The following is a 27610-nucleotide window of genomic DNA, read 5'->3' as shown; positions in this document are numbered from 1 at the left end:
CATCACTACCTCTCCTTTACTGTGATGCTTAGACTGTTGAAGTGTCAATACACGAAGCAGTGGAGTCCTCCTCGGATGCTAGGGGATGCAGCTGGTCATGTTAATTCTCTTCATTGATCATTAGTTGAGAAAGGGCTTTGATTTAGGTCTCGCTAATGAGGCCTGAATGGAAGTTAGTTTAAGAAACTTCTGGAAAGTATTTTGCTCCTCAAAAGACAATGTGAACTAAATCTTCCTCTTGCCTTAAATGTAGCTATTTAGGAAAAGGTGGCTGGTATCACAACACCCTGACATTGTATAAACGAAAAGGAGAGAAAGACCTTGAGTCTCTGATGACATGGATAACTTACTTCAACAATCCTAGAACAAACAAAGGATGGACTTCCTGTCCTGTGAGCAACTTAAGCATCATGGTGCTCAAAGCTGGGTTTATAAGGGCTTTCTCTATGACATGGGACTCAATACACCCAGATTGCTTACTGGTCTGGTCCTTTGTGCTTTCTACTACATAATATCCACTATGGTATCCCATGTATATTGTTGTGATCCACAAATTGCTTGTCTTAATGCAGCTTGTGATGCCCTAAAAGTTTTATTTTCTTGTTATTTTAATATTTTTCCCTTAGGGAAACACATAGCTTTTAATCAAATATTAAGAAAATTGTCCCAGGGCTTTGTCAAAGTTCACATTTGTTGTGTTTAGCATGGAAAAGAAATAGACACATCCATTGAAAGCAATCAAGTTGTACAAAAATAAATCAACTTAGAAGTAAATACAGCTATAGTTCCTTATAGTCCTTTGTCTCTGGTTATTCAATGTAACCTGGTGTCACAATAGAAAAATTAACTGAATAAAAGCTGAGAGCTTGTTACCTGCTAAGCTCCATTTAATGATCTCTACTCCATAAAAAAATGTAACTCTCACAAGATGCCCCTAGTGGAGACAGTCAATTCATAAGCAAACTAATTTCTCTTGTTTGTTTTTATCAAATGTTAAGTTTCCAAAACATAAAATTTCTCCCTAGAAATATCATTATAATTTCCTAATGCTTTCTCAATGTCGTAGCTAAACATCAGAAGAAAAATAAAATCCAACACTTTGACATTCCTAATAGCCTGTCTAAAATGAGTACAGTCCCAGTACATGAATGATTTACTTTCCTTGCATTATTCTTGAAATAATGGCTCAGGCAGAGCATCATGGTCCATCACCTAAGGCTTGCATCATGAAAACTGCATGCTGCTGGTAATTAAGGATTAGCCTGGTAGCATCTCACATCTGTCTGAGAAGCTGTTGACAGATGAACAATGGATGTAAGAGACCCAGCATCTCGCTTAGAAGGGTTTGCTATGCTTGCAATTATAGGTCATTTTCAAAAGCAGTACCTGCAAACAAGAGGATCAATCATTCATCCACTGTCCCTTTATTTTTTTTATAAGGCTAGCTTTTCAGAAAGCCATATCCACCAGTTAACTGGCGCTGGGACTTCCTACAATGCCACCTCCCTTTCAATCACTTTCTCTAAGGATTAGAGACTACTGTTATCATCACTTGAATTTATAGCCATCTGTTTAGAGTCTATATACCTACTGAATACTATTCTAGAATTATAAGTAATAGTGTGATTGTGAGGGCTCCTCTCCAGTTAATTAATAGCCTAATCATTTCCCAGGGTTATCATAATAAATTCCCACAACTGGATGGCTTAAAATAGCACACTTCTGCAGGCTGCAAATCCTGCACTGGTTATCTGCAGAGCTGTGATCATCCCTGGGAAACCTATAAGTCAAGATTTTTCTCTTCCTCTTCCACCCTGGATGGTAATTTTCAGCTGTGGTGTCCCACACCTCTGTCACCACATGAGCTGAGGTTTTTTCCCATGTGACTGTTCTCAAAACCCTCTCCTCTTCAGAGTACATCACCCTATTTGATTAGGGTCCATGCAAATATCTAGGTCTGAACTTGATTATGCTGTAGCCCCATCACCCAGGTTTTTGTTTTATGGTTTCATCTGAGGTCAGCTGTGATCCAAAAATATTACTATAGTATAAACAGGATTTATATGAGTATATGTTGGTATGTATGTATGTATATAATATACATATCTCTATATATACATACATACACACACACACACACACACACACATATATATATATATACATACTATATAGTTATACACATACATATGAGAGAGAGAGTAAGAACAAAGGATCAGCCATTCACATAGCATTTATTGCAATCCTGAGGAGCTATATGAAATAGTTCAATGCTCTGATGGACTTTCCATACTTTGGGGACCACCTGGGAAGCTGCAGCATAGGGGAATGACAAGGATATAGAAAGTGGTATTGGCCAATGCCAGCCTGCTTCTGGTGGCCTTGTATTCTTCTAGAGTTGGCATAGCTTTTCTGGTCTGCCTCTGGCACCTTGGTCTCTATGGTCCACCACTTTTGCTCTTGGTTTATCTGCCAGTCACTCATCCTGATCCTTACCTCCAATCCTCCCATGTTGACTGAGACACACTCTTCCTAGTCTCAGAATCTAACTGAGACGGGGACCTTATTGCTCACTCGTTTTTTCATTCTCTCTGCAGATGCTCACTGACGTGGTGGTTCACATGCTGCCCTTGTTTCTCAAGGCTTATACCAACCACAACATATGATAGATAAGAAACTAGTTTTTGTTCTGTTTGTTTTTCTATACTTCAGGAAGAACATACCTCTTTACCTCTCGGTGCTTAAGGAATCTTGAAATTTGATAAAAGTGCCTCTGGCATGCACATTAGTAGGTTTGGAGGCGGTAAAAAGATCATAACCAGTTTTCAATATGCTAGGCACTAAATGAGTGAGCTGCTTATAGGAAAATGTGAAGCATGGCACTCTTATTTGCTACCGTTTGATAAATACCCCAACAGGTCCACGTGCTGAAGGCTTGGTCCTCAGCGGATAGTTAGTGCTACTTTGGAGTTGCTTGAAATTTAGGAGGTAGAGCTTACCTGGATGAAGTGGGTTTCTGGCAGCATGCGCTTAGGTGTTATATCTTGCCAGGACCCCACTGACTTTCTGTTTCTTGCTACCAAGAGGCAGTGTCATTCTTGCAAATGCTCCTATAGATGCCTCATCTTAGGCCAAAGTGATGAGACTTGAGCAACCATGACCTGACACCTTTGGCACTGTGAGCCAAAGTGGTATCCCCTCCTTGAAAAGTGTTTTATAAAACACATTGACATAGTAACAAGTAAAGAAGCAAAGAAAACTAATAGGCATGAAAACATGGCTCAGAATCCCATTTGTTATCTTGCGAAAGACAAAATTATATAGAGGTCAAGGCTGACTACTCCTCATATCAATGACTAAACCCTGTTCATGGCTTGTGCAAAACTTTACTCAACACAGGTCTCACCGTGCTGCAAGTGTTCACAGGCCTACTCTACATTTAATAAATATTCTATCAAGCTGGGTAGCAGTGGTGGCACACACCTTTAATCCCAGCACTCGGGAGTCAGAGCCAGGAGGATCTCTGTGAGTTCGAGGCCAGCCTGGTCTACAGAGTGAGATCTAGGACAGGCACCAAAACTACATGGAGAAACCCTGTCTCGAAAAACCAAAACCAAACCAAACAAAAATTCTGTCAAACAAGGTGAACATTGTTCCACATAAGCTCTCTTGATGCTGCCAGTGATAAACAGAAAATAATCTCGGAGTAACGGAAGATGACCCTGTTTCAAGTATATTCCCTCAATTTGCCTTCTTGCTCACCCACCCCACATTGAAGAACTGATTAGGAGCATAGTACATTTGGCCTTGTCAGACTGAATGAGTTCCAGAACATTCTGGAATTGATGCTTTTGCTTGGAGGGATTATGCTCAGTCTCCTAGCTCCTGGGGTGCCCGAAGCTGTAAGGATGATGGAGAAATTTGAAACTGTTGCTTTAAGGCAGGAGTCAAGGAAGGGAGCTGCTGTTTCTATTGTGGAAGCAGCCCAGGCTACAGTCTGGAGTCCAATTAGCAGGGAGCTTAGCAGGGTTTTGTTTAGCTTAGCAACCGCCTCTGCTGCCCCAGGGGCCAGCCAGGAAGGGAATCTCCAGTGAGCTCAGGGCATAATCTGTACACCAAACACTAGTCCTCTTTATCTCCGTGAGCCTGTTCCTTTAGAAGTCTCACTACCCTGTGAGACAGGCGGGATTGCTCCTAACAAAGGGTGGCCCGTGTCCCTTGGTCACAAATTTAGCAATCTGTGGTTCCATTGGGGAGGTCTGTCAGACCCTTGAGGAGCTAACCAGGTTGCTGTGGTGGAGAAAGAAGCCTCAGGCGCCCTGTGTGCCAGGACCCCAGGACCACGCTTGTCCCCAGGGCCGCCTGGTGCAGATCGCTGCAGGTGGTGGTGGATGGAGCCCTGCAGCCCAGCTCTTGGTGACCTCGACCTCCCTGTGGTGGCAGCAACGGAAGCCTCTCCAGGATCAAGGCATGAAGGTCGCTGTGTTGGACCTGGGGTCTCTCTTTGCCAAGATCTTCAAGACCTCGGCGTCCTCTGCTGTCCCCAGCCATCCTGGAGACTCCACGACCACAGGATCAGTGATCTCGGGAGCCAGCGTGTCGCTTAGCGAGGCAGCGACCCTAACTCTGCTTCCACCGCTGCCTCCAGATGCTGCAGCCTCAAGGGAGCCCTCCACCCCTCTGCACCCTGCCTTGCACCCCAGGAGCTCCGTGGCCACCCACAGAGTGGAAGCCATAGGGTGCCCGGGGTCTCTGCCCAGCAGCCCTGGAGCATCCAGAGTGCCGCCCCTAGCCCCCTGCAGCGGCTCTGCAGGCTCCGTGGCATCAGTGGTTTTGCCCGGCCCAGGCACTGTCTGGACGACCCTGCCCTCTGTCGCTGTCCCTGCCTGCAGCAACAGCAGTGCAGCCTCCAGTCCAAGGAACACCCGCCAGCTGACAGGTCCCGGAGAGCGAGAGTCCAGCACGTGGATGGGCCCAGGGCCTGTCCCCAAAACTCTGTTCTTCACCCTGCCCGACATCGGGGAGGAGTGGGTCTCTGACAGCGACTCCCAGGACGACCCAGAAGGGTGAGTCGCAGTCTGTCAAACTTGAACCCCACCTGACACACATCTCTTCCTAGGTTCATTTCCGCCCACTCCCAGGCTTTGTGGTCTTTTCCAACACAGACTATGGGAAACTTTTCCTGAACATTCTCAGAGTAAATTTCTATTAATCTGGGGAGAAGAGGGAGGGAGGGGCGGGACTGCCTGCTAGGTCTCTGCTACCTGAAGCATTGCAAACTAGTTGATGAGCCAGTTTTCACAGGGCTTTCTTTGGGACAGAATACACGGCGTGCCAGTGACCCACTCTACACCATAGCAGCAATGGTTTGATTTTAAAAACCTAAGAAACGGCTAAACAGCAGCTCTTCCATAGTTTCCAAGGATCAGCCAAAGTCCTTCTCATCCCAAGTGGGATGGCTTTCTTTTCCGCGACGTCTAGTTAATTTACATATGTATAGCATCATCCAATACAAAGGAGACCTGTGATGCTTGGGATCATGTCTCTCCCAGAGGTCTTGAGTTCCATCTTGGGCCCTGAGTTACTATAGAAATGTGGGCTGACTTCACCTGAATGGAAATTGAAGGCTATTTTCCTCAGTGAATACACTCTGTCTCTGTCTGTCTCTGTCTGTCTGTCTGTCTGTCTCTCTCTCTGTCTCTCTCTCTCTCTGTCTCTCTCTCTCTCTGTCTCTCTCTGTCTCTCTCTCTCTCTCTCTCTCTCACACACACACACACACACACACACACACACACGCACACATGCACACACACACACACACACACACACACACACGCACACATGCACACACACACACACACACACACACACACACACACACGCACACATGCACACACACCCTTTTGAAATCAAGAGCACAATGAACACATCATTCTTCCAAAAAAAATTCTAGACGCTAGCATGACAGTGGATTCTATTTTTTAGTGAGAAGAGCATATTGCTGTTTGTAAGTGCGTCCTTTTTTATCTTTTTGAATTCTTATAGAAGAAAGGTAAAATGGTCAAAGGCAGACCCCAGTAACCCATTTTCAGACAGGTTTCCACATGAAGGGTTGGGTGGCATACCTCAGCCATTTTCCACCTTCACCCAATAGAGTCTTGACTGAAGTCTTCTTGAAGACGGACTCTAATTCATTCACAGTGTAACTAGGTACAGTTTCACAAAAGTGCCTGACATCCTAATCAGTGCTTAAGCAGGGAATTACATAATAGTAAGTTAAATGAAGCCATTCATTTGAAATATTATATTCCAAAATGTGTTTGTCAACCAGTTATCTGCCCCCACCTCTCCAAGGAAAATCAATTGCACTTGGGAAGCTGCTCCAATTACCTAAGGAATTAAGCCTTTGTTATTAGCAACTGGCCCTTAACAGTTATACAGTTAATGTTTTATGAGCAAACAGATCAACACAGTGACCTTAAACTCTAGGCTCGGCACAAATAGATACTAGAACAGGCAGAAAAGCCAGGAAAGGAAGTGGCCTTAACCTTGATTCCTGCATATATGAGTTCGTGTTTGAATTTTCCAAAGCCTTTGCAAGAATTATTGTTTTAAATAACTGCATTTGGTGTTATTTGCAGAAGCTAATCTGTATTAGCAAATACATCTAAATTTACTGAAAAAGAAACTGGGTTTTAGTTGCTTCTAGAAATAAAATGCACTGAAGGTGTGGTTTTATTCAAAAATCTTCCCAATGATGCACCAACACTTTATAGCTGAAGCCAAAGGTATCAACAGAGGCAGACAAGCCGACAAGCCAAAGCATATAATTTTCTCTATAGATATGTATTTCTTTTCCTCACACCTAATTCTTTTCTCAGTGAAATGTAGAAATGAAGAGGAACAGGCTGATGTATTCTGTATTTTTTCCTTTATGCTGTTTGTAATATGGAATAACTAAACATTACCAGAAAATGAATTTAGATTATCTCCTTGTTGGCTCACCTGTCAGGAGATACATGCTGCTGGTGGTCTGCTTGATTATAATGTTAAAAGTGAACACTTAATTTTCAAAAAACCAATGGACCAGGGAAGAGAGACATGGTTAATGTGGAGATAGGGGGAGGCAAAGTGTGACTAGGGAGAATTGTGAATACATGTAAAACAAATGGGAACACATACCTGAGAGACAGATCCAACTCTGAAACCATAGCCCTCAGTTATAGAAGAAGATCTGAAATCCTGGGTTAGGTAGGTGACTAGAGAGAACCACACAGAGAGAAAGAAAGTCAGAGGGCAGAGGGGCACAGAAGATAGGTGGGTAGACGACAGATGAATGGACAGATGGTAGGTAGATACATTGATAGAGGATAGACAATCAACAGATGAGTGGGTAAGTAGATAGGGCTACCTTTGAGTCAAGGTGGAGGAAGCTGAGGTATTAATTTTGTCTTGCCTCACAGCCCTGGGTATGTATTCCAACCCTTTCTGTGTTGGCCTCCACCTCCTTCCCTGTACATGTTCTCTCTACGCTGCATTCTGTTTGCCTCACTCCCCACTGGCCCTTCACTCCTCTCACTTTACACTTCTAGTTCCCTGTAAAGGCTGCATGGATTTACTCTGCAAGTGCAAGAATTCCTAGTGATTGATATAACAGGTATACGAGTATTTAACACCAAGAAGGAAGAGTAGCTCCTTCCCTGCGATCAACCTCTGAATGTTTAGGGAAAATTCAGAATGCTAGTCATTACCCACCCTTTATACAGAAATTGTCCATTTTCACCCCCACAATATTGTGATCCAGTTACATTTTATGTTCTTTATTAGATAACCATGATGCTCATGGCAACACATGCTCATGAGGCATTTAGTACAAACACATTAAATGAATGAATGAAAATATTTTCTTCCTCATATGGTTCACTTTTATGAATTCTTAATCTCAAAAGCCAAGGAGCAATTTAATTGTCCTTCTTTAACCATGATTGTTCTTAGGCCAATTTGTTTTGTCGTCGTGGTATTTTCTCAGAGTAAGTAATGCTTTCTCCTGGGACTTGCTGTTCCCCAGCAATGACTCATAAGCTCAGCCTACAAATGTTAAGTGGCTATTACATTCTATTAGACATATGACCACGTCTTTCATTAAAACCTTTCATTAAAAGTCATAATCCTGGGCTAGAGGAATAGATAAGCTGGGAAAGTGCTTGCCACACAAATTCAAGGACCTGAATTCCATTGCCATAAAGTAAGTTGTGCACATAAAACAGGTTAAGGGTGTGTGCTTGTAATCCCAACACTGTGGAAGTGGACGCATTCAAATAACTGGACCTGGCTGATCTGCCTGCCTAGCTGTATCAGTGAGCTCCAGACCAATGAGAGACCCTTTTTCCAAAAACAAGATGGACAGAGTCCTTTGAGTTCCACATGCACATGCACACACACACACACACACACACACACACACACACACACACATGCACACACACTTGCATGCACACACATGCATGCACACACATACACACATGTATGCTCACAAATACACGAACACGCAAACTTACATGATTTTCAACATATAGCTTTTTTAAAACATAAAACAATTTTTGTCTTACTGCTTACAGACAGCAGCTGGCTTTAACTTTAAATTGTTCTCGTTATTGTATTTAAAAATCTTAAAACTGTGACTGAGTTAGTGTGGTTAGTCTCCTGCTGTATCTTGACAGAGGTATTTTTTCTATGTAACAGTTTGTATACACAACATGTGTATGTAACAACAACCACATGCTATGGGACTGGGATCCTTTCAAATTGCATAGTAGCAACAATTCACCCAAATTAGTACAAGTTTTTAGTGCATGTATTAAAGTCAGATTAAAGTAGATCCAAATCCTCTCTTATGGTTATTTTCTTTTAAGGAGTCCTAACAATGCTAACAGCTGTTCACCTCATTCAACTCACTTTCTCTTCCATTAAACTGGAAATAATCATCTCCAGTCAAGGATACTGCAGAGGTTAAAAGAGGCAATGTATAACATAAAAGTCCCTAGTCCAGTGTCAGCTTCACAGCTCAAGGCTTCCCTGTGCCTATGGAGCCTGGGCCCTTCGAGCATGCACAGGGATGTTGCTGGCACATCTGGAAATTATTCTCATCTTCCCACCTCTTGCTTATCCCAATCTCTGACCTGTTGGTTGTCTCAGACCTGCCTTTCTCTTCTACACACCCCTGGCATAGATCCACTCCGTAAACAGCTATTGCTATTATTTTAGAATGTTCAGGGGTTGGGGATTTAGCTCAGTGGTAGAGCGCTTGCCTAGCAAGCACAAGGTCCTGGGTTCGATCCTCAGCTCCAAAATAAATAAATAAATAAATAAATAAATAAATAAATAAATAAATAAAAAAAAATAGAATGTTCAGTATTCTGAATATAGTATTTATCACTCACAGTTAGCATCCTTTGTACAGAGTAGAGTTTTCTGCTACAATCTTCAGTAAAAGTTAGTTATTTTCCAAACATGAACCGTCAATCTATATATTACAAATACCTATACTATACAGGATCTGCAGGGAGTTAGACTTTGTCAGAGTATGAAAAAGGTTAATGATCCAGGAGAGGGCTTGAATGAATCTCCAAGAGCACGGAGCCAAAAAGGAGGGGTACTCATAAATCAACCTGCAGGGCAAGGGAGATGTCAGGGGATCTGAATTATATATATATGAAATTGGGGCATTTATTTACTCAGGATTTGGGAGAACATTCTAGAAGACTAAATCTGAGACAAAGCATAAGGGTGCAAAATAACATACCATGGGAGGAGATGACATTATTAAAAGCCAGCTTTTGTGTTCAGTTAACATGGGAAGAGCAACTGATGTGTTTATGCAGAGTAGAAGCACTTGCAAGGCCCATGGTATCAATGTAGACCCATGTAGAAAAGTCAGGACCAGGCCAGAGACAGAAGGATGGCAGGGACTTGCTGGCTGCCCGCTTTGCTTCAGGTTCACTGAGAGACTATGTCTCAAGGTAATAAGACAGAATGAAAGGACACAAGTCACATGTGTGTGCACACCATACCCACAACACACAGATACGAGGAGGAGGAGGAGGAGGAGGAGGAGGAGGAGGAGGAGGAGGAGGAGGAGGGGGAGGAGGCCATTGTCAATACTGGAAAGGGACAGGAGTCTGGATACAGATATAAAAAACTTTAGTATGACAACTATTACAAGACCTGGCAACACAGAGGAAAAAACAAAACAAAACAAAGGAAGCTAGAGGAAAAGCTGATGATACTTTCATGTACAGAAGGAAAATGTCATTAACACAGAAGAAGTAGGTCTGTCCAGAAGATGAGGAATTCATTTTGTGATGTACCTTGAAGTCTCAAGTAAATGTCTAGATAAGCTGGGAATTTTTGAGACAAATTTGGAAGAAAGGTAAGATCTGGATACATAGACAGCCTTCCAAGTAGCTGATGATGGATATGCACAGATTATGCATTCTCTAACAGTTGCCTTATATTAAACATAATACTTAATGTTCTTTATTTTTATCCCTGGATATTTTAAGATCTTTCAAAATGGGAAATGTGTTTCCCTTGTCTTGCTTGACAAATATTTCTCTAGTTACCTCTGTCCACAAAAAGAATACAAGCTAAAAAAAGCACTTATAAACTTCAATAAAAATTACTTTGTAAGTTGCTCTGATTATAATAATTAAGTATTTTAAATCATGTTTTGTATCATTCCCCCCAATAATTCATTTGTTACATTCTTAAGATATCTGCAACTACTTGAAATCATTTTATTAAAAAGCCCAAGTACTATAGACAGTTTGAGGAGGGTTAAGGTAGCCCTTACTAGATATATTTTTACTACACCAACAAAAATTTAAAGATACCAAGAAAAAGGCAGCTAAGTGATTAAACTTTGCTCTCTTATGTAGGCTGAAGAGTAGTCAAAGTGTATCCTATAGTTGAAGATGAGGTTTTCTAAATTGCTCAGATAGGTTGAAATTGAAGATGCTTAGCCATGACAATACAGACGCCAGCCAAGAATAGAGAGAAAGGAATTACTGATACCTTATGCTTTGCTCAGAGCTGATAATGTAAATTAATAGCCATGTGCTATCAGTCTCTATTAGTCATCTCAGTCCCCAATGGGAGTTTCTTTCCTAAGTCAGAGCCTACCTAAATAATTCCAACCAAGGAAAGCCTTTGACTTATGCATAGGAAGTTTCTTGTGTTACAAATGTGTGGTCTGTCGCTTAAAACTAGTGGGGGTAATGGTAATTCTCAACTCAAGCATCCTCTGTCACAATGAGGTCATTGGCTTTGTGTCCCATGAGGAGGTTTCCCCATGGCTTAAATTTAAATTTGTATTTGAAGTTTGAATGCTGCCAAAGAGTGGAAACTGAAACTCTGTTGCCTGGGATCATCCTTGCCTTGGTCTAGTCTGGAGCCATGTTCTGATGTGTTACACAGAACCAGGAGATTCATGGAGAGGAGGAAACCCACTTGTCATTTGATGTTTTCTGACATCACTGGATCCCCTGGTACATCATGTATTGTCCTTCACCAGGATGAGCTCACAAAGGCCCATCACATTAGAGGTGGCTTCCCCCTTGCTTCTGTCACATTCCCAGGAGCTGCTGGAGATGATAGTCTTGTGCTTTATCTGTTTTATGAATCTATTCAGAACAGCAGCAGCAACGATGACAGCAAGAACAACATACAGAAAAACATGTGCAGACACTCACACACACAGTCACACATATGTAAACACATACACATGCAAACACACACACAAACCATGCAATCACACATACACGCAAACACACACACATGAAAACACATGGACACACACACACACACACACACACACACACACAATCTTTTAGACTTCTCAAAACATGGGAAAGAACCAAGAAAAATGAAAACATGTGGAAAAAGACAACAGCTAAATTCAAGTATTCTTGTATTCTTGAATTTAACTGTTGTGCTTTAACCATAATATAGAGAACACTCTTGTCTCCTGAGTACAGTGCAAATAACTGTTTCATTTCATTTGATGATAGCAGATCACATACATGTATTTTGATATACAGAGTTTTATAATGTGTGTACAAAATCAAAATTCCCTAAATATTTTTGTTTTTTCTCTAAAGATTATTATGGCCTAATAAATAGCACCACATAGGCATACTTAGTAGGATATGACTCATTAAATACTGTATATGCTTTATTAAATAATCAAATAAACACTATTAATTAATACCATTGAAAAAAATCAGACTCTGCCCATTGATTCTGGAGAAGCAAAAGAAGCTAATAAGGATATCATATTATTTTATGCTAAATAAAGCCCTTGCAATGATTATATATATGAACTCAGAAAGGAAGTTCTTTGGCAATGACCAAGATAAATGTCATAAAGGCTTTCCCTATTGGTATTTGTTGAGGATAACTACAGCTAAATAAAATACAAATATACTGAAGAGTATATATATATGCATACATATATATGTATATATATATATATATGTATATAGACACATATGTGTATTGTTCCTAGAATTATTGTCTCCTTCAATTCGTATTATAATTTTTGAAATTATTTTCAAATAATGTAGTTGTTTGAAAGTGTTACTAAAATGGATGAGGATGAAGCCCCTCTGGAAGCTAATAGTTTATATTCATGTGTCTTCACGACTCTTGAAGAAGAAGTCTGTGTTGAATAAAATAAGTCACTATCTACAAATAAACACAATCATTGCTAAGTCAATACCTTAAAACAAAGCATAGAGAGCTATAGTGGTACTGTGTTAAGCACACTCTAAAGAAGCAGGTAATATATCCCCCAAGAAAAGTTCTACTTGGTCAGATGTGTGTTATGCTTACCAGTCTTACCATTTTTCTAAGTGTGCCGATGTGAACATCACTCAAATATATACTGTACAGATATTTGAAATAACAGCCAGAGGACTTATTGTCCACCAGTTACCAAATGCTACAGGGGTGCATTTTATACATTCTCAGGAGCCCTCAAGTACACAAGGCAGTAATATATTCCCATTTACAGATGAGGAGACCAGGCTAAGTATAAGAAATTGTCTATTTCCATACAGCTGATAATTCAATTCTAGTTGCTCACATGCATTCACAAGCCTCCTACACACACACACACACACACACACACACACACACACACACACCACACACAATGGGGTATTTTTGTATGATTAATTCAGGTGGAAAAGACATACCTCTACTTCTCTCTGCTTATAAAGAATTGTGTAATAGTTTTCCTGCAACAAACTGATTTTAATGGGAAAAGTATCTATTTTCTCAAAATTATGTAGCTGTTAGTGTCAACAAGGACACCACATAAGGCACTTAGTTTTGCCTATATTGAAGAGCAGACTAAAATACCAGTCATTGTATGGTCACACCTTTTTTAAAAAATGCACTTTATAGACTCACTTCTGGTTCATTTTTAGTCTGTACATACATGTACACATATGTACACTGAAACATTTTACTATACTATACGAGTAAATCAGATAATAACTAACTACTCTTCCTAGAAAAAAATGAAAAGGAGAAGCAGTTGGACAGACCACAGGCTGGGGAAAGTCTAGCCTGCTGTGTAGGCATTTTCTCAATTAAATGCTTCGGAGTCTCACTTAGGCGGCAGCATTACAATCAAATCTTGACAAATTGTATACTGGCCAGGTGCTGATATCCGTGTTTGCCTAATGAGGATCTACAGGACATCATTTTTGACCATTGATTTCTAAAGTAAATGAAACAGTTTTGAGGATCTAAAAAAACCAATTTTTTAAGTTTCAAAGTTTTTTTTTGAGCTGGGGATCGAACCCAGGGCCTTGCACTTGCTAGGCAAGCACTCTACCACTGAGCTAAATCCCCAACCCTCAAAGATTTATTAACTAATGATTTTTAAAAGTATAGTAATTTACTCCAATTCTTTATAATGATTTTTAATAGAACATATCAAAATCACATTGAAAGCAATGATGTCAAAGAAACGTTGTCTAAGTTCTGATGACCATACGTCTACATGGTGGATACTGTAGCAGCCACTTCTCATGTGCAGATTTGGGGTAAAAATAAAGCATGTGTGGTTGCCATTCTATATCCAGCAATTGTTTTGCTGAGTTCTCTCATCTGGCTCCATTTGATCTCTATTTTCATCCTTTTGTCTTTGTCTTGACCTAATGATGGAGTCCAACCTTGGGCTTGATGAATATGTTTGCCTCCTGATGTAATAATCCATTACATGTCTGAGAACACTAACTCACATACCCATACATTTAATCTTGTGGAATTTTCTGTCAACTGTCCTAACCAATCCAGATCCAGCTCACTGATCTTCACACGACCCTGACCTCCCGGCTGGTACCATGTCTAGATCTGTCCTGTCTACTCAGGAGACATAAATAGTTAATACTTCATTTCTCCTTTTTTCCTTTCAGTCAATGATTATTTAATGCCTTCAAGTTAAGTGTAAGTATTTCTGATAAAATGTCCACAGCAGGAAGAAAGACACCACGAAGGATTTTAAAATACAAACCTATTGCTAAAGAAATTAGAAGATGAATTCAGAACATGAGGTACTTCACATGGCTGCTCTTAGCAGTTCTTTCTTACAATGCTTTGGTGCCTGACAGGCATGCATGTCCTTCTGGACCTCCTGTGGCTGCAGTCTTCCCAGAGGAGAGCAGCTTAGCCACATCTTTAACTCAGGGTAGTGATGTTACTTTTCTGCAGCTGGTGAAGGAAACTTGGAAACATGTGGAGGACAGTCTGTGCATCAGCTGGCCAGGGAACAGGAAGCTCTACTGTAGGTGGGATGTAAATACATTGAGATGATTTCTCATGGGAGGAAGAGGGAGAGTTACTAGGCACCCTTGGAGGGGCTGTTGTCAAGTGGAAGTGAGATAACTACACTAGGGACTTAGAACAGTACTAAGTTATAATATAGGGGTTTAATACATGTCAGGTCATAAACATTAGTATTGTTAATAGAAGGAAACTTTGAGAGAAGGCATATTAGCATTTTTCTTACTGCCATGACAGAGTTTCTGACAGACCAACTTACAGGAGGAAGAATTTATGTTGTTTTGCAGACCAAGGTTAGAGTACAGCCCTCAGTGACCTACAGAGTAACCTACAGCTGGTGGCTGTATCCTCAGATTCAAATACTCCCTAGGCTCCCAAGATAGCACTGTGAGCTGGGGAACAAGAGTTCAAACATGGGAGCCTTTAGGAACAAGTCACATTCAAACCATAGCAGACTTGAGGGCCACAAATAACAATAATGCTTGGAAGCAAAGACCAAGAAATAGCATTGGATGGAGAAAGAGACATTGAAGAAGCAACATAAAAGACCTGCTGTATTCTTATATATAAAGGATTCCTGGGCCAGTGAAATAGCTCAGTCCATAAAAGTGCTTAGTTACTGCCAAGCCTGACAACTTGAGATTAATTCCTAGGACAGCAAGTTGTCTGTCTGGCATCCATACCTCTACTCCAACAAATAAATAAATAGAAAAATACACAAACAAATAAATGTGAATAGGTTTTTTTTAAAATTTAAAGGATTAATTCATTGTGTTCTGTAAACATCATATTTTCCATAGGACAAGATGGTGGGCTGGTCTCCAGCTCCCTGGAAGGCTGAATAATAATGACGTTAAAAAATTCCAACCATGGAATTTCTGCTCTTCCTATATACTTTGAGTGGCATTGCCCTTTGGGATCTGGAATCTATTCTTGTTATTAAAAATGGATTTTTAATATAAATTTTTGTTATTAAAATATTGTTTTTAATAATCCCATTTTAATTGTTCCCACAAAGCAAAAGTTTTTCACTGTTGTGTCCTTACTTTCCTAGTTCATATTAAGCATTCATGAGCAATTGTTAGCATATTTGCTTCACTTAAACCCTTAGTCTCCCCAGGAAAATAAGGGCCTATAAGAAAAAAGGGTGCTAGAAAAATAGTTTATTCCCTTATGCAAATCATGGACAAAGTTAATTTTACTTTTCCGGGAGGGGGTCCCACATTACCACTGATTTTGACATTCAGAACTGTGATTTGAGATGACTCATGGGTAAGAAGGAATTACACTCTGCAGCAGTTATTTTGGGATTTTCTGTCCTTTGGGAGAGATTCCACTAAATATTATAAAACAAAGGAAATGCAGAATCTTCTGTGGAAAACCTTAATACCTACTGTTATTTTCTTCTGATAGTAAAAACAACAACTACAACAAAAATCACACTGTTATCTTCATCATGCTGAAGAGCTAATCTTTATTTAATGGAAATGCATCTGCTGCATTCCAGAGCTTATTTGCTCCCAGAAGAAATTGAATTCAAGGTCAATATTGAATTCAATTTCTTCTTTATTATTTATCATATCTCAGTTGTTGGTAACGAGTGGCACACTTTGATTGTAGCACTATTAGTGCGTATGTGCTACAAACACGCATTGAATCCATGTATTTGCTGTCTTTGGTAAAAATGTTTGATTTTGCCCCACAGTGACTATGAAGCAGAAGGCAACTTGACTTTCCTTATAAATAATTAATGGGTTATTTTTGCATTAAATCACGAAGAAAAGACTATATGATTTGGTGAGGATTCTTTTGGAAGATGAATGGGCTTTCACATCACACGCTGTACTATATTTCCTACAAATTACCTCTGCTTTACTTCCAGCTGCTATAGACTAGATTGTTTCAGACCAACTACCAGCTGTGAGCAACTGCTAAAGCTTAGAAACTTCAAAGCCCACTCAAGAGTTAAGATGAGCTGGAAATTGGCCAGCTTGCCTGGCTCTGAAACCCAGTTTCAGATCTCAGTTCCTGATTGGATTAAGGAGACCTGCAGTAGCCAGGGCTCACAGCTCAGTCTGTCTTAAGAAGGAAATGTAATAATCCTCTATGAGTTTAAGCTGCAAGCAACAATTCAGTACTGTTTACTAAGGACATCACTTACATATAAAGAAGTAGAAATGTTTACATGTGGGTTAAATGTTGGTACATATAATCATTCTAAATACAAGAGAGCCAGTGTGGGTTTCAGAATATCAGAGCAGGTTAGGCTTTCAAACAGGAAGCAAGAGCAAAAGTTACATGGGCTGTTACATAAAGATACAAGGACCAGTCTATGAGAAGATGTAAAAATTCTTAATTTATAAGCACCAATAAAATATACTGAAAAAGTATATGAAGATGCATCACTTAATGAATCTGAGGACATCAGTGCCTACTCTTAAGGTTTCCTCTACAGATTACAGATGCAAGAAAAAAAATGTTTGTGGTTTCTGTCCATGGACCATGGCAATGAAAATCAGATGGGAGGGTGCAGGGATCCTAAAACACAGGGTGAGATCATTTTTATAACCATGAAGTGAATTTGTCCAATAGTCAAAACTGCGTTTTAGTTTTAAATGCAGATCTAACATTTGAGTATATAAAAGATTAATACAGTCAAGAGAACTAAAACCGGGAAGTAAATCCAATAAATTACAGTGGGTAGTTGTGTACACAGAATTCTTCAGACTTTGTTTGTGCCAGGAAAATAATCCCAATTTCTTGGGAAAATCTGAACAATGAAATAGTTACTTTAACAGGTAGAAAATGTACTAAAAGTTATAGTAACAGCAAGCAAGGCAGCATGATACTGGCATTAGAGAGTAAAAACAAAGCCAGAAGCAGAGGTTTATGTATGTGGATGTTTGGTTCCTGCAAAGTTGGTATTGTGGCTATTGCTGACAAAATGGCTGGATATTCATCCACAGGCTCCTATGTTGAGTCCCCGATCCCCAGTGTTTTGGTGTTTTGAAATGGGTTCTCAGGAAATAATAAGATTAGATGGGTGGGATGTACCTAATAGGATGTGAATTCTTATGAGGTGGTGGAGATCTTTCTCTACTCTCTATGTACACAGAGAGGAGCCCATGTGAGCTCCCTGGGAGATGGTGACCTTCTGCAACAGAAACCAAGTCACTGGGCTCTTGATCTTGGATTTCCAGCCTCTGATACTGTTGGGGAGAGAGATTCTTTGAAGCATTCCTGTCTGTGGTATTTTGGTAAAGCTGCCTTATCTAGACAAAGGATATTTTATTCTTTGTAGCATCTATTAATTGAAAATAGACTTCACTATTACTGTCGCCTACATGAGTATAAAGCACTCTAACCATTTCCATCAACCCACCGCTGCTCTCTTATCCCTCATCCTCTTCCTGCTGGACCTTTCGTTTTCTCAAAGTCCCCATTCCTCTTTCTGTTACCCCCACCTCTCCCCACCTGTGGTAGTTTGATGTAATTGGTCCCCATTAGCTCATAGAGAATGGCACTATTAGGAGGTGTGGCTTTGTTGGAGTGGGTGTGACGTTGTTGGAGGAAGTGTGTCACTGTTGGGGCAGACTCTGAGGTCTCTTTTGCTCAAGCTTTCCTCAGTGTGTCTGCCAGTGGACTTCCTGTTGCCTGCAAGATGTAGCACTCTCAGCTCCAGCGCCACATCTGCCTGCACACCACCATGCTCCCCATCACGATGATAGTGGACTGAACCTCTGAAACTGTAAGGGAGCCCCCCAATTCAATGTTTGCTTTATAAGAGTTGCTGTGGTCATGATGTCTTCACAGCAATAGTAACCACAACTAAGATACCACCCCTTTCTACTTTCATGTCTTAAACATTTATTCCCCCTATGAGAAAATAGACTTTTTCTGAACCTAATTTTGCTTAATGGTTCCACGCATTTTCCTGCAGAAAAATTCATCCTTCTAAATCATTGACTAAAACCCTACTGTGTATATATATGTGTGTGTGTGTGTAATATGCATATATGTATTCATAAATACATTATATGCATATATTTATATGTAATATATATATATGTATGTTACACACACACACACACACTCACACACACTGTTCCAGGAGAAAACTTAAAACAATCATACAATCATGCCTGGGGATCGTTAAATATTGCTTTACTAACAGGGCAAAGTAATTCCTAGCTAAAATCACGAAAGATTTATCAATTGCACTATATTAAAATGAAGGAAGTCTTTTCATGAAACAGACCTCTTATGGGGAGATTTTAACTACCCCAAAAAGCTTTGTAAAGCCAGCTAGCCCTAGAATTGTGATTAATTGCCAGAAATAGCCTTTCAGAATTCCTTTTGCAGGTCAAATTAATGTTTGTTGCAGCTTTACTGATCATGTCTGTGAAAGACAGGAAGACAGAGACCTAACTTGTTACAGGGTAAGGGTTAGAAGCAAAGATCAAGGCACTACTCACAGCAGGAGCTTATTAATACTCTCCTTAGAGTTGTCCTCTCCGTACAATATCATATCCAGTTTCATCTACTTATAAATATATTTTTTAATATGCACGGGTGTTTTGTTCATTGTCTTAGGTAGGGTTACTATTGCTGTGATGAAAAAAAATACGGTCAAAGCATCTAGGGGAGGAAGAAGCTTGTTTCATTCACAGTTCCACATAATAGTTCATCACCAAAAACAGTGAGGACAGGAACTCAAGCAGGGCAGGAATCTGGAGTCAAGAACAGATGTAGAGGCTATGGAGGAGTACTGCTTACTGGCTGGTTGGCTGCTCTCCATGGCTCGCTCATAGAACCTGCCTTCTTATAGAACCTAGCTAGCATCACCAGCCCAGGGATGGCACCATCCCCAGTGGGCTGGCCCCTCCCACATCAATCACGCATTAAGAAAATGCTCTGCAGTTGGATCGTATGGAGGCATTTATTCACCTGAGGCTCCCTCCTTTCAGATGACTCTAGCTGGTGTCAAGCTGACATAAAACTAGCCAGGACAACTGACCCTTTGTCAACTGAATGCACAAACTCATCACTATTAACCTTTCCTTTCTTGTTCTTCTCCAAGATCACTCACTAATATCAACGTTTCAATATAAACATTCCGTTTTAAAAGTCACACAGTATTTAAATATTCAAACACCTAAAAATTCAATCTCTCTAAAATAGTCTTTTTTTTTAATCCAAGGTCTTTTAAAGTTCAGTCTTTCAAATGTAGACATCTGTCAAAGTAAATACTTTTTTACTTCAAGAGGGAAGAACCAGGACACAGTTACAATCAAATCAAAGCAAAACCAAACTCCAAAAGTGTAAATAACCCAATGTTCAGTTATGTGAAATTTACTCACAGTTTTATGGGCTCCTCCAAAGGGCTTGGGTCACTTCTCCAGCTCTGCCCTCTGCAGCACACACAACTTGTCTTCTAGCTCGGGCAGTCTCGACACCACAATTGCTGCTGTTCTTGGTGGTCATCCAACAGTACTGGCATCTCCAAAAATGCTGGGGTCCCTTGCCGCAACTGGGCTGCACTTTCACTAATAGCCTCTCCAGCTTTCTTCAGGGACTCCAGGATTGCCACACAGTGCCAAGCCTCAGCTGCTCTCCATGACCCTTCCATGTCTTCAAAACCAGTTCCACCTGGGTGACTCACATTACCAAGTTCCACTGCCAGCATGAGGCACAACCTTGGCCACCTGTGCTTCCTTCTGAAAGTTCACATGCCAGGCATCCATAGTTTGCAATGTTCTCAACATTTTTCTTTCTTCCAAGCTCCTACAGAACAGCTCACTCAATGCTCAATGGCGTTTCTAGCCCAACGTTCCAAAGATCTTCCATAATCTTCCCCAACACGGTCAGATCTGTCGCAGCAATATCCCACTATCCTGGTACCAACTTGTCTTAATTAGGGTTACTATTGCTGTGATGGAACACCATGACCGAAGCAACTTGGGGAGGAAAAGGTTTATTTCACTCACAGTTCCATATAACTGTTCATCACCCAAAGCAGTGATGGCAGGAATTCAAGCAGAGCAGGAACTAGAGGCAGGAGCTGATGCAGAAGCCATGGAGAAATATTGCATATTGGTGTTCTCATCTTGGCTTGCTCAGCCTGCTGTCTTGTAGAACTCAGGACCCCCAGCCCAAGGATAGCAGCACTCACAATGGGCTGGGCCCTCCCGCATCAATCACAAATTAAGAAAATGCCCTACAGCTGGATCTGATGGAGGCATTTTCTGAACTGAGGTTCCCTACTTTCAGACAACTTTTATCAAGTTGGCATAAATATTAGCCAGCACAACCACTTAACCACATGTGTGCTATGCCTAAGGAGGCCAGAACAGGGAGTTAGATCCCCTGGAACTAGAGTTCCAGCCCATTCTGAAAGACCCTGTTGGTGCTGGGAATCAAACTCTGGTCTCTCAAACAGCAGCCGGGACTCCCAAGTGCTAAGCCATCTCTCCAGTCATTCTATTGTGCTACATTTAAATGAAAGGAATACTATAAGGCATACTTGACTCTGAGACTAGCTTTGGGATGCTGAGGCTCGGATATCATGGCCTGAGGCCAACCTAGGAAAAAAAAAATGAAGTTTAGTAATGTCTGATGTTTTCTCTGGGGAAGGTGCTGCTTTTGAGACAGGATTTCAGTGTGTCTCCCAGACTGGCCTCAAGTGCTGGTATTGGAGGCATGTATGCAAGCTTTGGCTTTTTGTAAATTTGCTTTTGTTTTTGCATTCTATTATGAAGGAAAAACAAACCCTCAAATTATTTTACAATTCTTTGTCACTTAGAATTCTAACTTTTCCTTTTTGTAATAGATCTTGTAGACTTGCTCAAACTTTTAGAAATCATGACTATTCTTGTGCTCGCATAAAAGGAAAAATACAACCCAAATGAATTCCTCAACACTAATTATTATTATTATCAATAAGTGATTCCAAAGGGCCCTTTCTCTGCTTGGCATTTGTTTCTCACTCCCTATGTTCTGTGCTGGTAAGACACAGGAAGGCTAAGAAGGCATTGAGAATCAGAGCCACAGCTACCTCATCTTCAAGCTGCCTTTGCAGCTGTGTGGGATCAGCCTCCACGTGCTGCTGCTGAGGGGTTTGGATAATGTTATCTGCTTCTCCACTGTTCACTCGTTTCTAGTGTTGAGCTTGGTAAAGATGAAACAGGTGTCTTTGTTACTTTCTTACCGTATTGCTCCGATAAGACACCATGACCAAGGCAACGTGTAGAAGAAAGCATTTAATTTGAGGTTTATAGTTTGAGGAGGTTAGAGTCCATGATGGCGGCAGGAACAATTAGGGGCTCACATCTTGGTCCGCAAGTAGGCGGCAGGTAGTGGTCGCGAATGGCTCAAGTCTTTTGAAATCTTTGGTCTGCCTCCAGTAATAGACGTCCTTCTACAAGGCCACCCTCTGTGCCATTCCGAAACAATCCCCACCAACTGGGAACTAAATGTTCTAACTTAGGAGCCTATGGATGCCATCCTCATTCAAAGCACGGCACCATGTGTTCCGCATTATTCCTAGAACTCCTGTCAAGTTGGGGTTACTCTGAAAGCTGAGAGGTGTAGTGTTAGGTAGTAATACATACAAATGTCAAAAGTGTCATTCTCACCATTTTTAAATGCAATTGTGGAGTTGGGTAGATTTTAATGTTGTGCAACTGCCATCACTACCATCCATCTCCCCCCTCCACCTCCCCTACCCTGTTCCTCCTCTCCCATCCCCCCTCCTCCCTCCCTCCCCAGAAAACACCCCTATGCTTTCTGCCTCACACCGGTAGAACCTTGTATCATTTTTTTTTTCTTTTATGTCTTGCTTAGTTTACTTAGCATCATGCTTTTCAAACTCGAATTTACATTTCCGTATTTACTGCATGTACTGAACAGAACAGAACAGTTTAATGAATGTGAAGTGGGGGTGGTGGATCTCTCTCATGTTTCATGACAAGCACTGCAAGATTCTCACCCAGGTGTTTGGTGTCCTGAGACGCTGTGGATGGTAGACACACCCCAACGCCCGGGTGAAAACATGGAAAGTTGTGGCCTTTATTTTCTATTTCCAACCTCTTAAGCATTTTTTTGGTTGTCAACTAGAAATACAGTTGTATGTGAAGTGTTTTCAGGCCCGACTTTGTGCTAAGCGCTGTCTGTGCACGGCGGAAGAAGCACAGTCTCACTTCTCGTGAGGCAGGAAGCAAATACATAGTGCACAGTCAGCCCTAGAGTCTTGTAAACGGAAGCTCTCCTTTCACCTTTGCTCAGTGAAGGCCCCCACAGCAAGAAGAGGAACTTCTGTGTTCTCACAAGTGTACTGTGCCTGAGCCCTAAGTATTCCCCAGGTACCCTGGCCGGATGCAGAACCCAATGGTTCTGTATTCCCCAGTTATCCTGGCCTGATGCAGAACCCAATGGCTCTGTATTCCCCAGTTATCCTGGCCTGATGCAGAACCCAATGGTTCTGTATTCCCCAGTTATCCTGGCCTGATGCAGAACCCAATGGTTCTGTATTCCCCAGTTATCCTGGCCTGATGCAGAACCCAATGGTTCTGTATTCCCCAGGTACCCTGGCCGGATGCAGAACCCAATGGTTCTGTATTCCCCAGTTATCCTGGCCTGATGCAGAACCCAATGGTTCTGTATTCCCCAGTTATCCTGGCCTGATGCAGAACCCAATGGTTCTCTTCTATGACTGAAAAGAGCCTTCTTCCTCTCATGATCCCACCCAAAGACAGGGTGGGTATTACTTAGGGCAATAGTAGCAGGTCAGTCTGGCTGTTCACTTCATGTGCTAGAGCTAGGGTTCGCGTGCCTGGTTTGGAGTGACTGGTGGTGGGCCTCATTCTCTTCTGTCATAGGAAAGCTTCAGTCTGGTCCTCCTTATCATCCATAATCAGAAGGCTAGGGCTGGCAAGGTGGCTCAGTAGGTAAGGCTGCTTGCCGCCACTCCTGAAAACCGGAAGTAGATCCCTGGGAATCACATGGTGGAAGAAGAGAACCAATTCCTACAAGGTGTCCTCTGACCTCATGTGTGCCCTGGAATGCTTGTGTACACACACACACACACACACACACACACACACACACACAGAGAGAGAGAGAGAGACAGAGAGAGAGAGAGAGAGACAGAGAGAGAGACAGAGAGAGAGACAGAGAGAGAGAGAAATCAATCAATCAGTTCAATAAGCAAGCAAACAAAATAGAATAATCAAATAACCAGTATGTATTGGGGGATGAGTCCAAGCCCAACAATGACACGGTTCCTGGGCTCCAGTCCTTCGAGGGGTAGGGTGTAGTTGTGAATGGGACAGAAGGATAGAATCATCAGGCGGATGAATAGGAGTTATGACTCTCACGGGCTCAGCTTGGGTCCACAGAGAGCAGAACCCCTGAGATTTTGTGAGAAACCCAAATTCTCACCCCATAACTGCTGAAATGGAAAGAGTAAGGCAAGGTCTGGTGACCCCTTTCTCTGACAAATACTCAGGGGATACAGGTGCAGGTTAAAAACAGAGACCTGCAGAACTCAGCAGTGATCTGTGGGAACAAAAGTCAGCGGGCACATCACATTCTGTATGTAGAGTCTCCAGACTCGGAACTAACTATAATACTTAAGTTATCTCCATTTATAGGGTTTTGGGAGCATTTTTGTCCTTGTCATATTTTACCAGGGCTTTGAAGCTGAACAATAGATTTTGAAAGGATTATATGGTAATGGTTATAAGTATGACTAAAAGTATGAAGTGAATCTCCTTATGCCCTGTAGAGACACTCCACGGAGTTGTATTCAGGCTAGGCAAGGCAAACCAGTATGAGCAATAGGTTCCCAAGAGCCAGCCAAAGTGTTAGGAATACCCCTGCTCCCATTGTTAGGAGTCCCACAAGTAGATCAAATTACACAACTGTCACATAGATGTAGAGGGCCTAGGTTGGTCCCATGAAGGCTCCCTGGTTGTTGGTTTAGACTTTGTGTATTCCTATCAGCCAGGTTAGTTGTTTCTGTGAGGTTTCTTGTGATGTCCTTGACCTCTCTGGTTCCTACAATCCTTCATCCCTCTTTTCAGCAGGATTCCCTGAGCTTGGCCTAATGTTTGGCTGTGGGTCTCTGCATCTGTTTCCACCAGTCACTGGATGAAGGCTTTCTGATGACCATTGAGGTAGTCTCCAATCTGATCACAGGGGATGGCCAGTTCAGGATATGCATCTACTATTGCAAGGAGTCTTCAATGGGGTCATCCTTGTAGATTCATGGGAGTTTCCCTTGCGTCAAGTTTCTACCTTTCCAGTCACTTGTTTCAGTACTCTTGCCCTCCAACCACATCCAATCTGATCCCCCAAATTCCCATCTCCACCTGCCCCCAGTCCAACCAGGATATCTCTTCTATTTCCCCTTCCCAGGGAAATCCACTTTTTGTTACCTAGAATCTCTGGGTCAGTTGTTGTAGTCTGATTATCCTTTACTTTATAGCTAATATCCACTTATGAGTGAGTACATACCATATTTGTCTTCTGGGTTTGGGTTACCTCCCTCAGGATGATTTTTTTTCTAGTACCATCCATTTGCCTACAATTTTCCTGATGCCATTGTTTTTAACAGCTGAGTAATACTCCATTGTGTAAATGTACCACATTCTCTCAACTCTGAGATTCTTATACCTGTCAGAATGGCTAAGATCAGAAACACAAATGACAGCTTATGCTGGAGAGGATGTGGAGCAAGGGGAACACTCTTCCATTGCTGGTGGGAGTGCAAATTTGTACAGACACTTGGGAAATCAATATGACATTTCCTCATAAAATTGGGAAAAAAATCTACCTCAAGACCCAGGTATACCACTCTGGGGCATATACCCAAAGGATGTTCAATCATCCCACAAGGACACTAGCTCAACTATGTTCATAGCAGCTTTATTCATAATAGCCAGAACCTGGAAATAACCTAGATGCCCCTCAACCAAAGAATAGATAGAGACAAATCTTAATAAAGTAAATAAATGAGGTCAGAATGGGCCAATTTGGTTAAAACTGCTTGCCCTTGGCAATTTGCAAAATGTTGCTGACCATGTTTTTCTCTTCTGTGTAAGAGAGAAGAATCACTTAGCATAGTTTTGAAGCTTAGAAGTAGGATACTTACTGAATCTACCCACGGCAGATTCTAATACCATGACACATCCTGTGTGCTGTGTTTGCCAGATAATTGCCACAGAAAAGGTGATTTCTGATCTACACAGGATTCTTCAGCTATTCTGGAATGAAAATGTAGTAAATCTTAAGTCTTGGAGAAACAAAAACCAAAAACTCAAAAGACAAAACAGTAACAAAAACTTGTAGTATTATGTTCAGAGCAAGGATTATAATGACAAAAAGGGATATGGCGCCATCTATTGGCTCCCCTCCAGTGTTGGATGACAATTATTTCATGCCAGAGTCTTGGGTAGCCAGCAATAGGAGGAAAAGAATAAGGAAGGTTAATGTAAGTATTTTTAAGTATATTTTTTCAAATTTTACAATAGTTTCATATTTAAGAAGGCTCTATTTTTAACATCCATTACATTTGCCACAAAGAGCCAATCACCATTGATGCCATTGATGTTACTAATAACTGAACTCATTTTTTTCTGATTTCACTAGATTATTAGGTATTAGTCAATGTTCTCCAGAAAAATAAAACAAATTGGAAGCGCACGTGTGTGTGTGTGTGTGTGTGTGTGTGTGTGTGTGTGTGTGTGCAGCTGTGTGTATAAATGAATATTAATTTATACATGTGTATTCACTTGTTCTCTTCTGAGCAGTGGTGGACAGTCTAGAATATGGATTCTAGATTCTTTAGATCCATTGAATGAAAAGATTTTTTTCACTTTACTACTTCAGCAAGCAGTGTTGTTCTAGATGATGAAATTGGAGCAAGATAGATGTGAATTAAATGTCATAGGAATAAATTAAAATGGAACTATTTGGGTGTTGAAGAGAATCCACAGGAAATAAGAGTCAAGGCAAGAGATATGAATAATTAAGCAGTCCCAGTCCAGGCATGGACTAGATGATCATTGTCTCAGCTCAGATCCTGCACCTTGGTCATCTAAGTGCCCGAAGGTAAGACTGTCTGTCTAGGCAATACTAGGAAGTGGGCTCTGTGCAAGGATCAGATCCTAGACAACAACAAAGCTGAAATCAAGGATTTGGCTTAGAAGACCTCAGGAATAGCTGAAGCATTTTCTTATATCACATAGCTTTCAGAACTCAAAAAAAGCCTATCAGAAGCCTTAAGATAAACCCAAGGGCCAGGTCACAAATAAGAACGTGGCTTATAATTAACTCAGGGAAATCTGATGACATTGAAGTCATCAGCAATGTATAACAAGAGAGTGGCGTTGGAGGAGCAGTAAAGGACCCCACCATCGTGGACTAAAAGGAAACAGGCTTTTGGACCCCTTACCCAAACTTCTGGGAGGAAGCAGGCTGTGAGGCTACTTAATAGGTTGCAATGGCACAAGTATTTTCTCCCTGATGGTGACAGCAGAGGGTGGAGACAGCAGAATAAGAACCGGGGAGAGGACAGAGAACAGAAGTGAATATTCACCAGGGAGCAGTCAGCATATGCCTGCCAGTGCCTCCCACTGCTGTGTTTGTGGAAGAGGGTCAACATCATTCTTCCATCCCCACCCTACTGTTCACTCTCGGGGTAGATGGTTGATTGCCCTCTCTTGTAACTAGAGCTTTCAGGGCCAAAGCCATAGTT

The 27610-nt window shown here is 41.3% G+C and overlaps 1 protein-coding gene across 1 annotated transcript in view; it reads left to right on the top strand.

Annotated features, from left to right (window-relative positions):
* Positions 1–4136: 4136 nt before the first annotated feature.
* The window catches only part of Fam149a (family with sequence similarity 149 member A), a 50393-nt gene continuing 26919 nt past the window's right edge, over positions 4137–27610 (top strand). Inside the window, exon 1 of the mRNA XM_036166657.1 lies at positions 4137–5066. Coding sequence (XP_036022550.1) covers positions 4471–5066 — 596 coding nt within the window. The 5' untranslated portion in view covers positions 4137–4470. The remainder of the gene's footprint in view (positions 5067–27610) is intronic.

Source organism: Onychomys torridus, chromosome 17, assembly GCF_903995425.1.
Source record: "Onychomys torridus chromosome 17, mOncTor1.1, whole genome shotgun sequence".
In the NCBI taxonomy this organism is placed as follows: Eukaryota; Metazoa; Chordata; class Mammalia; order Rodentia; family Cricetidae; genus Onychomys; species Onychomys torridus.
The sequence above is the reverse complement of the archived record's forward strand: the minus strand, read 5'-3'. Positions and strand labels throughout refer to the sequence as shown.